Below are 11549 nucleotides of genomic sequence, written 5' to 3' on the forward strand. Positions count from 1 at the left end.
TCTAAATTGATTAAATTGATTTTTTTCTCTCACCCATCTACACACAATACCCCATAATGACAAAGTGAAAACATGTTTTTAGACAGTTATGCTAATTTATTGATAATGAAATACAGAAATATCTCATTTACATAAGTATTCACATCCCTGACTCAATACATGTTAGAATCACCTTTGTGGGTAAGTCTCTAAGAGCTTTGCACACCTGGATGGAACAATATTTCCCCATAATTATTTTCAAAAGGTTGTTGTTGATCATTGATAGACAACTGTTTTCAAGTCTTGCCATAGATTTTCAAGCAGATTTAAGTCAAAACTGTAACTCGGCCACTCAGGAACATTCACCGTCTTCTTGGTAAGCAACTCCAGTGTAGATTCTGGGTTTGTTTTAGGTTATTGTACTGCCGAACGGTGAATTAATCTCCCAGTGTCAGACTGAGGCAGGTTTTCCTCTAGGATTTTGCCTGTGCTTAGCCCCATTCTGATCATTTTTTTATCCTGACATACTCCCCAGTCCTTAACAATATCAAGTATACCCATAACATGATGCAGCCACCACTCTACTTGAACATTTGGAGAATGGTACTCAGTAATGTGTTTGTCCCAAACATACCACTCTGTATTCAGGACAATAAGTGAATTGCTTTGCTAAATTATTTTGGAGTATTACTTTAGTGCCTTGTTGCAAACAGGATGCATGTTTTGGAATATTTTATTCTGTACAGGCCTCCTTCTTTTCACTCTGCGATATGTGACTTGTTAAACATATTTTTTTTACTCCTGAACTTACCATAACACAGGGGATTAATGCTTATTGACTCAAGACATTTCAGCTTTTAATTTTTAATTAAATTACAACAAAAAAAAATCTAAAAACATAATTCCACTTTGACATTATGCGGTATTCTGTTTAGGCCAGTGACCAACAAATCTAAATGTAATACATTTTAAATTCAGGCTGTAACCCAACAAAATGTAGAGAAAGTCTAGGGGTGTGGATACTTTCTGAAGGCACTGTATGCCATTTAGCAGTTGCTTTTATCCAAAGCACTACCTAGTTTCACATCTCTTTCAGCAGCAGTATGCTTAACTATAGGTATATGATTATCCAAAGCAAAACACAGCCCCACATGTATAGATTTCACATATGGGTGGATCTGGGATTTGAACCCACTATCCTGGTGGAACCCACTATCCTGGTGTTACAATCACCATGCTCTACCAACTGAGCTACAACAGATCACCGTATTGACTAGCATCCCAATCTTGTTGAGTAGCATCCAGAATATATATCCTATGTTCTTCACTCAACGGTTGCTGAAGAATACAATTTGAATTGTACAGTACTCTAAATGGTCAAGACTACCTTTTCGTGGACAATGAAAAATATAATTTCACTGGCTCAGCACCATTCTGATCAAATGCATGTACTATCAAATCAAATCAATGTTTTGTCACATGCGCCAAATACATCTGGTGTAGACTTACAGCTTTATCTGCGTTAAGCCTTTTTAGGACTTCAAGGACGTTATCTAGTTTCACTCTTCTTTCATCAGCAGCATGCTTAACTGTTGCTATATGATTCGTATACATGCTGTCCAAAATCAATAGGGTTGTAATGTCGAGAAAAGTTCAAAACAAGAAACAACGAAAATTCTTAAAATTACATACATTTGTTTAAGCAACACAGAACACTGATGGCCATACATGTATTTAAACTATTCAGGAGTGTGTGCATGTACATTTGCATTATTTATGACAAAGTTATTAACTATATGTTTCCCAAACAATATACACTGCAAATGTAGTTTGCCTAATTGCAACAGTTGCATACGGTATCTTTCCCAATATAAAACCCCAAATTATGAAGGGTGTCGCAAGAAATGTGGATGCAATGAAAAACAATAAGTCTGTAGTAGAATGTAGTCACGCTGTCAAAAGCTAAGATCTATCACGCTGCAGTATTTGCTCATAAGTACTCTGCTAATACGTTAACATGCACAGGCATAAAGGCGAAAAGAGAGTGGTGAAAAGGGGAGTGGTCAGCATCTGTCATCAAGCGCAGTGCAAAACTCAACTAGAGGATCCATGTCAACCACAATCCGAAGTGCAACCAAATGAGAAATAAACACGAGTTGTCAGGGCATTCACCACACACACTGGAGAAGCCAAAAAAGGTTCAATCAGGACTAAAGAAAATCTCCTATCAGCAGCCTATGGCGCCGGTGCTATGTTAGGACATAGTAATTAACGGGACTAGGTCCTAGTAATCTATTTTTATCTATTCTATCCGCAGCTACTAATAGCCAAATGAAAGAATACTGTACTCATAAGAGACATGTGAAATGTAAAATGTTCATGTGCTGAAAGGAAGCAGAAACGCTCAATTCACAGTTTTTTTAAACCACACAGCTACATCTTGAGAGGGAGTGCTGCATGCAAATAGTTAGTTTCACCTAAAACCATCAGGCATGTGAAAAAGCAGTGAGAAATACAAAAAAAAACACACATGTACTGTATGGCCATGTCCACTTTTATGAAAACACATTACAGCAAAACACTCCAGCATAATGGAAGTGGTTGTGGTGTACATTTTCCTGAAGAGGAATGAAAACACACTTCAGCTCTCTGTTGATGATTTAATTCCCTCTCATATAAATGCAAATGAGATGTGTGAACAAAACTATTTTGGATTACTGTATTGAGAAAACAAGTGTTCAATTGGAGGATCAAAACTTCATACAGCTAAACCAAGAAGTTCTCAAACAGAATGTATCCTCATGTGTCAATATTATAATGTGAAGTACGAATCTGTAGTAAATGTATTTAATACCCCCCAAACAACTGCTAAAACTTGTGGAGTGTGCTGTGGATTGCAGCGGATCGTAATATGTGCCCCTGTAGACTATAGAAATAGGTTAACCAATTCTGGTGAAGACAAATCATGTGTAAATGCTGAATGTGAATGTTATGATATTAAAATAAAGAATGAGCAAAGTTTCCCATAATGTTAAAAAATGGAAAAAGGCAGCACAACACAATACTGATTTGAGGGGTCCTAAACAGCACTTGTGGGAGTTGTGCTGCTGATCATTGTCCTTATTGATTAACTCACACATTGGCCTACTTCACAATACAATATGCCTGTACTGAACATTCACACACAAACGTTTCCTCTAATTCAAACCTTTTGCTGTCTGTGAGGCTAACATGTGATTTATTGGTTTTAAATAACTATCATTTATCAACTCTCCATATCAGAAATGGCATATACAAAGTAACATCTGATTAGTAACACGTGCATAGGTCGACTGTTGACACAGCAGGTAGCCTAGCTGGTAAGAGTGTTGGGCCAGTGATCGCTGGTTCGAATCCCTGAGCTGACTAGGTGAAACATCTGTCGGGCAAGGCACTTAACCCTAATTGCTCCTGTGAATCGCTCTGGATGAGAGCGTCTGCTCAAATGTAAAAAAGTAAAGATTTGATGGGCCACTTACCCCTTCATTTCACCACAAAAACAGAGTTAATAACCCAAACCCTTTCATAAGCATGAATGTCTTAAATGAGGAAACAGCCCCTGGACTATGCTGCTGGTTGCAATGACCATTCAATTTGGAGCTAATGCCAGTGGTCTAATGTGTTGGTTTAATTCAATCAGAGACAGGCAAAACAGTAGAGAAAATACATTAGATCTTGTAACATACGTGGAAGAAATACCTCATCCGGCAATCACTTTGTCTATGACATAAGAGCCGGTCTCCCACTCTCAAATACTACTTTTAAATGATGTTAATCTGAAACCCTCCCTATCATTTTGTTTATGCAGATAGGGGAAGCATTTTGCATCATGTAAAGATAAATGGTGAATTAAATATGACAATACATCAGAACATACATTTTAGGACACATGCAAAAATAGATAAGATGGAACAGTATGCGAAAACCAGGCATTTTGAATGCAAAAGACAGATAAATTACACACAAACTTCTAATTTACACAATGTGAAACTGATAATAGGCTAATATCATTATTAACAGGCTAGTTTCAGTATTATGTTATTCCTCTACTATTGTTATTATTACCATTATTAGTAGTAGCATACTAGTGTAGGTTAGTTAACATTTAATTTTGAACACATACACTAAAATAACATTATAGCAAATCCCAAATGTGATCAAGTGCAACCACATGATAAGCATGATATTTCTATTTCAAACTATTTCTGAAATTGCTACCTCATCCAGTGTTTAACTTTTCAACATTAAAACGAGCCATGCATACACCATAAACGCACCGGAAAATGTCTCCCAGTTATCATGTAATCAATAAGGGAAATTGTCCAACATACCATAAATACCGGTGCTAGTGATCATGTCTTCAAGCCTAAAAACAAGGGAAAAGGAAAACAGCAGAATCGGAATTTTCACGAGGAGCAATTCCAAAGGTTGCTTCTCACTTTTCCTCTCAGCTATCGAATATCACTGCCTGAAACATGGGCCCTTTCGTCAGGTATTCATTTGAACCTACATGCATATAATTTAAAAAATAAATACAAAAAACAACAAAATCTCTTGGATAGCATGCGGAGAGGAAAAACACATGACCACGAGTGTAAAGCCCATGTCAGTTCTCCTTGTTCCTTGTTGAGGCTTCGTATGATGACATAAAAATATATATATATATATTTTTGTGTAACCCCATTAGAGGAAGCGATTAAAGCATCATGATGTCCCATTACTTTTAATAATAGATTACATGCAGTCAATTGTCACCACGAAGAGCGCAATGTCAACGTACGTATTTATTAACCTCACACAAACAGTTATCGCGGCAAGTTTGTTATCTTCAGATTATCATACATGCATTTACTTGGAAATTACTTTGAAACAATTTGTATCGCCCTCGACACAATGATTGATTCTGAAATCATTAAATGCTCAAGCGCCTGAGTGATTCTCAGCGGTGGCATAAACTTCACATCCTCGCAGTACTTCTGTATTTGGTAAATGCCAATCTAAAATATTTTAAATACGTTATAACTGTATATGTGACTACCACAGAGATTCTAAACCTGCAATTCTGCATGACGCGTGAGAACGCTTCCAGGGGCATACCGTAAAGCGCTTGCTCTTACGTAGTGCAGCCTCGCTTCTTTTTAATTGTTCATATCGAAAATAGAGACACATTAACTCTTACCTGTGTATATATGACAGTGCTGCTTCAAAGATTAGAGTAACATCGATCCACTGGATATGCTTGATGAATGGGTGTTCAGGTTAAGCGCGGTTGTTTGCGATTTGAAACCATTCCAAGTCAAATGAAGACTGACCACAGCCTCTGCCATGTTGGAATTCCAAACACTGGACAGCTGCTCTACAGAAGGCATAATGCGGCGCACTGCGCATGTATTCTAGCAGAGGTGGCAAATTCAAAGCGCTTCCAAAAACATTGACGTGACAGTATATATTATATATATATATATATATATTTGCTCTTCATTATGAACAATACATTTCACATCTTCAGTATGAAGAACGAATATATTCACCTGTATGATTAGAAATGGCTATAAAACTACTATAATGGCTATAATGATTAGGCAATAAATAGGTAATGCACTGGTGATCAAAATATAGCATTCCAGTATCTGAAACTGATCTGTTAGGGTAATTATACAATTACTACACACATTTCATTATAATTAAAGTCGCTGTGTGCAATGTTTATTGGTGTACAACAACACATAGGATACAGTAATGCATTGTCAAACTCGTCAAATGTATCTTTGGGGAAAATAGATGCTGGATATTCCCTGCTTGTCTTGATTCCGAAATGTATTCACTAAATACTTAATTCAGTATGATGTTAGTTACATTATATGACATTGATCATTAGATCCCCAATTCCATCTCTCTTGTATCATTCCACAGCTCCTTGAAAGGAGGAGGTTGTCTCTCTAGCCCATTGGGATGGCAGGCTAGGAGTAGCCCCAGTTAGACACGTGATCTGGATCTTGGCACCCTTAGTCCCACAATGTCCTATCAAATTCATGTGCAAGGGCCTTGGCTTGATGCATTGATTTAGCCTTGAGCACTCCCCACAGACCTCCCCATGCCACTTTTAGCAGATCCTGAGTTCTTTAGAGAATTCGTACACATAGGCAGCCCAGCCTCAGCTGCTGTGCCGCTCGGACCAATGACAGCTCCAGCTCACACACTGCAAGGTAATAACTGCACTGATTCAGCGGTGCAAAGCTAATACCTATAGCTTGCAGCCTGTGGGAAAGAATATCCTACCTTGATTGCTCTGTGTTGCTTGTCAATTTTCCAATCATTCCTTCCTTATTCCATCTCTTAAGGTTTTTGCAAGGTAATTTGGCATTGTTCATTTGAAAGAAAAGGATGAGCAAGATAAATAGATAGTTTACTGATAAAGAAACGTCTCTAGAAAGGAGACTACAAACATTGGTCTCTGTTCATGTTCATTGCTTCAAGCTATTTAGATCATACAAGGCGAGCACAAAGGAGGAGCGAGAGTACAGACAGAACAGTAGATGTAATCAGATCAGGTACTAATCTCCTGCTTGAGATGTTTCCAGCCCTGGAATTAAGTGAGAACACGCTGCTGCTCATCAGTGCTGGGATTGCGCTACCTGAGTGTTGCAATGCCCAGTTAATGCTATGGCTACCAGACTCTGTCTGCTCCTAAGAACAGCCTCTGACAATCTCAGTCTGCGTCCTCAATGGCACCCTATCACTAGGCTATATTGTGCCCGACTTTTGACCGGGCCCATAGGGCTATAGAGCTCTGGTCAAAAGTAGTGCACGATATAGGAACTAGGGTGCCATTTGGGACATAGCCTCAGTGTGCTCTAGAGGTCAGGGATAAAACAACCGCAGTGCATTTCCAGGTGTAGCCACGTCCATTGTCTCCTCCCTCATATGAGAATGTTCTGTCTGCGCCTTTTGTCCTTGTGTCAGCAGGTAGGACATTCTAAATTATTTTGCTCAGCTGCCTCCCTGAACTCTTGCTACAGCACGTAGATACACACATCATCTCGACTCCCCCACATATCAGGGATGCAGCTCATGTCTATCTGAAACCTCCTACGGTGGGTGATCAAGTTAAGAGACTTAAAGGAACATTGATCAGGAATTATTGTTTTTTTTTTCTCTCTCCCTGTTTTCACCTTTGTTCATGTGCATGACTGTTACTGTTAATCATTCATTAGGATTGACCAAATTAACATTCATTACCCTCAGAGATAATTCATTAATGGAAAAGAAATGCATCCTTCTCACAAAATACGATACACAAAACCCAGTAAATGTGGTATTATACAGTGTTTTCAACACATAGGCTGAGGAATAATGCTGTTACAATTCAGATACAATTGTATGTTATTTTACAACACATTGCATTAATGAACCCCTGTATCATGATCAGCTAAAATGTTAATTGCAACATGATTCATATCGAAATAGTTCATGCAACATATGAAGTATGTACTGAAATAGTTCATATTATGTATGAAATAGTTCATACATAATATAGACAACAGGTTGCATAATACAGAATATAACAATATTATGCACTTTATATTTAACTAAACCACTACATTATGATAATCAGAGTACATTTTAGATCAATCTGAGGTTACGATCTGGGCCCACTACACCTGTAACAAGAAGTAGCTCTTTGACGCAATGAGAATGTAGTGTGGCTAGAATGTTTGCTCAAGATATGTCTCACACAGTAAAATTGTTCATCTCCTCAGGAACAAGGTTAGGGGTTTGCAGAAGCATGTGACTGGCTGTTTTTTAACCTTCTGCCTACAGCCTCTTATGTCACCTCTGATCACTTCAAAGTGGCTGCTCTTGGTTTATTATTTCTGCCATGAAACACTAGCTTTGGAGAAAACCAAACAACGGCTGCTCTCAAAGAAGGAGATTGTGTCATTCGAGATATTTTAAACAAATAGGAAATGTTTTAGCCTAGATCCCTGCTTTGTGGAATCCGATAATTGTCTCGTTCTATGTTCATTGTATTTAGACTGTTCTCTTTGATTTTGACATGCGTGATATCTGTAACTTAACGTCAATCTATTAATAGAGATGAGAACATCTTATCTCATTTATCTAGCAAAACACAGATGGATTAGTTTTCACTTTAAAGTCTAGGCTGTATACAAAATATTATGCCTTAAACGAAATATTTAGCTGCCTTTGAGCTTTTTTTTGGGGGGGGGGGGGTAAATGTTGTTAATATCACTCTAATTGACTGCCTTCTTGTACCTCTTATACTTAGAGTAAGCACTGCGTTGTGTCATTTCAAAATGCCGTCCTCAGGTGCATCTTAACAAATAAAGCTCGTGCAAATCACCAAGGTCCACGAATAGAAATATAAAGTAACCGTGATTTGTGTGGCCCTCTGGGGGGTTGATAAGAGAGTTTGGGAGGAGGAAGTGGTTTGATAAAGAATAAAAGTCTATAGCAACCTCCACAATAAAACTCAATGGCTGCTGAAGAGTCCAGGTAGAAAATAACAGAAAAATGAAAAAAATAAAAGGTTTGCTTTCTCACATTATTTCATGATGTGTAGCCAAGTCCCTTTATGGACTGGGGCTAAAATCCTAATGGGGACAAGCTTGAAGTGAATGGAGCCCACAGAGGATAAGCTACTAAATCTTGCAATAAAAGCAATGTGATTTACAGTAAATTCCACAAGGCTGACAGTGCCACAGCTAAGGGCATAAACACTCCTTTCAAAGCTGTGCTGCCACTCGGCTCTATCTGCTGTTGAACTACAGTTGCACAGCGAGCCGTGCTGCTAACCAGCAATGACGTTGATAAATAACCAGGAAGACCCACTGTTGGCTTAAAACTAGAAGTTGTTCAGTTGCAATTCTACATTTGTCCCTCTTGAATGGGTCTGGAAGTGGCTTTACCAGTAATCTGTCAGTGATTGATTGGGTCTCACCAGATCCCCACCGTGTTTTCCTCTGCAGCCTCAATGCTCAGCCACAGCAGAATGCTACAGCAGGATGGCTGTATTAGGGAAGTGCATGCCTTATTTACCTGCTACACAAGCACACTTAATTCCACTTGGGTAAATATGTGCAGGGGTGAACGCCAATAAAACAGGAAATGAGAAGTGACATGTTCTTGTTGGTGCTGAATGCATGCGCCCAGGGATAAACAAACACATTTGTATAGACCAATGACTCTAAGATGTTTAAAATAACTATTTCACCTGTCATCATCAATGTTGAATTGATCGTTTGTCCAGTATCACCAGCAGAAAATGGATGGCATAATTTGATGGCTTTAGTTGTTGTCAAAATAGAACCACATTCAATTCCCAAATATACAGCAATTGTTGTCAAAATGGCATTGTCTAATGGTACGTGCACAGAACTGTTGGAACGCCTGATCTTTATGGGATATGCTTTAGGTTTATCCAACACTGCTATGTCCAATTTAGACTGGGTGCTAGATATTGATTACATTTACCAGAAGATCCATTTTAATTAAGTGAGAAGGCTGAGAAAGATGGCGAATGTCTACCAGTGATTCCTTCTTATTGTTCTTTGTGCATCTTCTGAGAAATGATAGCAAAAAAAGCAACACATGGAAAACACATTTCATACAGTTAGACTTTATTCTTTAATCAGGCATTTAAAACGGGCCTGGGGTAATAATCGAATTCATTTCACATGCAAAGAATATTTTAGTTATTTTTAACAGGAGGTTTGGGCACGAGCATTTCATGTATGAATTTTAATGGAGATACTTAAATGATAATTATTCCACCCAGGCTCAAACGCAGGTAACAAATGGAATTCAATCAGTGTCCGTGCATAATGACCGTCATTATGAGAAAGAAAATAATAATGACATCCTATCTGCATTAAACCTGCAGACACTTTACACAGTGATCCTGTACCCATTATTGATCTCCATGGAGATAAGCAATTGTCACTTTTCAGCATTGTGCACCAATGTTAAATACAGCACATGTTGTTTGCTGCTGCAAACTATTCCAGTGGGCGCCACAATCCATTCAATTTACTACTTGAAATCACTGTACTTGTTCTTCTTAATTTACATTTTTAGAAATGGCCGGCATAGTTAGCTGGTGCTCACTCTCCAAACCCCCTGTTGTTAGGTTTGAAACCAGCAAACATACAAGCTCACATTAACTTCTGTTCAAAAAAACGATCTAGTGTAAATGACAGCTGAAGTTTGTTGTAGGGACATTTGGAGTTTTACTGTGATGAGATTATACTGTTTGTGCTCGATATTCAAGTAGCTATGCTCTCGCTCCACTGCAATGCAGCCATCAGGTCCTCAATCAAATGTACACTTGAACAAAATCAGGTAATCTCCACTCCCACATCACTGTTTTAATGTTTTACCTAAGTAGTGTTTATCCAAATGATCAACTATGAATGAATCTGAATGATACAATGGTACTGGTAATGCATTCACTTATTGACATTAGTGGTTGGTTTAATAAAAAAAAAAGCACTGTAGAGATCTGCAAAGGACAGCATGTTTCTGTATGGAATGCAGATAAGAATAGCAGTTGTGACTATACCACAAGTTTAAACTCTAGAATACTCCGCTTTTTTTCGGTCCACTCCAGGGTACAGTAATCATGGATCTACTGACAGGGTAACTGCGGCAAGGTTGAGAGGAATATTACTTGGCTGGACAAAATCCCTATGGTTTACACTAGATTCAATAGCACTTCAGTTGGATGGACTCAATGAAATATCTAAGCTCTGAGGAGTAAAACTGAACTGGGCCTCGAAAGCTTCTGACAGATTTTTAAACATACACTGTAGCAGAATGCTCTCAGAGTATCAGTATAACGATATATTTGTAACATACCGTACATCTCCCATACTGTTTTCATACTGTTTTACTTTTCAGATTGTATAGCCAAAAGCATCAGGCCTATTTAGATACTATTAGGTCTTTGTCACTGTTTCAGTGTTTTTATTTTGTCTGTTTTTTTCAGTCTATGAACACCGCTGTGGCTAAGTATTATTGAAACTGAAATATGTAAATTTCCAGATAGTAGTTGGGATTTGAAAAATAGTATCAAACAGTATCAGTGACCATTCTGGCCATCTTCTTAAAATATATCCAATCATTCATTCACTAAGTGAATTTCACAAGCAGTAGTATGTGTCAGGTTCAACATTATAAGTTGCCAACACACACACACGGTAAACAGCACTTATGAAGACTCAAAGATGGCCAATTGGAAAAATAATTGAATGACAATTCCAACTAGTGAGCCAAGCTTTACATACCTTCTGTTCCAGACTAGCTCCATCTGTTTGATTTTGAGAGCACTGACAAGGACATTTTCCATGGGAAGTTAAGCCCGGGAATTTTGTGAATTTTGCTTAAATTCATCAAAAAAGTTAGCTTGAAGCAGTTAACCTTTTTTGTGGGATACACATAAGGCAATTCTAGGTCTTGTGGTATATTTTGGTTAAACTATCCCCAATTCAATGGAATTGCAACCCTCTGCA

The 11549-nt window shown here is 38.1% G+C and overlaps 1 protein-coding gene across 2 annotated transcripts in view; it reads right to left on the bottom strand.

Moving 5' to 3' along the window:
- Positions 1 to 5350, bottom strand: part of LOC110520071 (fidgetin) — a 35652-nt gene extending 30302 nt beyond the window's left edge. Inside the window, exons 1-2 of one of the 2 annotated variants that reach the window (XM_021597082.2) lie at positions 5198 to 5350; positions 4350 to 4384 (exon numbers count right to left, since the gene is read on the bottom strand). In XM_021597082.2, coding sequence (XP_021452757.1) covers positions 4350 to 4374 — 25 coding nt within the window. In that variant the 5' untranslated portion in view covers positions 4375 to 4384; positions 5198 to 5350. The remainder of the gene's footprint in view (positions 1 to 4349; positions 4385 to 5197) is intronic. The other variant, XM_021597083.2, reaches the window with a different exon arrangement.
- Positions 5351 to 11549: the final 6199 nt, after the last annotated feature.

This window comes from Oncorhynchus mykiss, chromosome 3 (assembly GCF_013265735.2).
Source record: "Oncorhynchus mykiss isolate Arlee chromosome 3, USDA_OmykA_1.1, whole genome shotgun sequence".
Classification (NCBI taxonomy): Eukaryota; Metazoa; Chordata; class Actinopteri; order Salmoniformes; family Salmonidae; genus Oncorhynchus; species Oncorhynchus mykiss.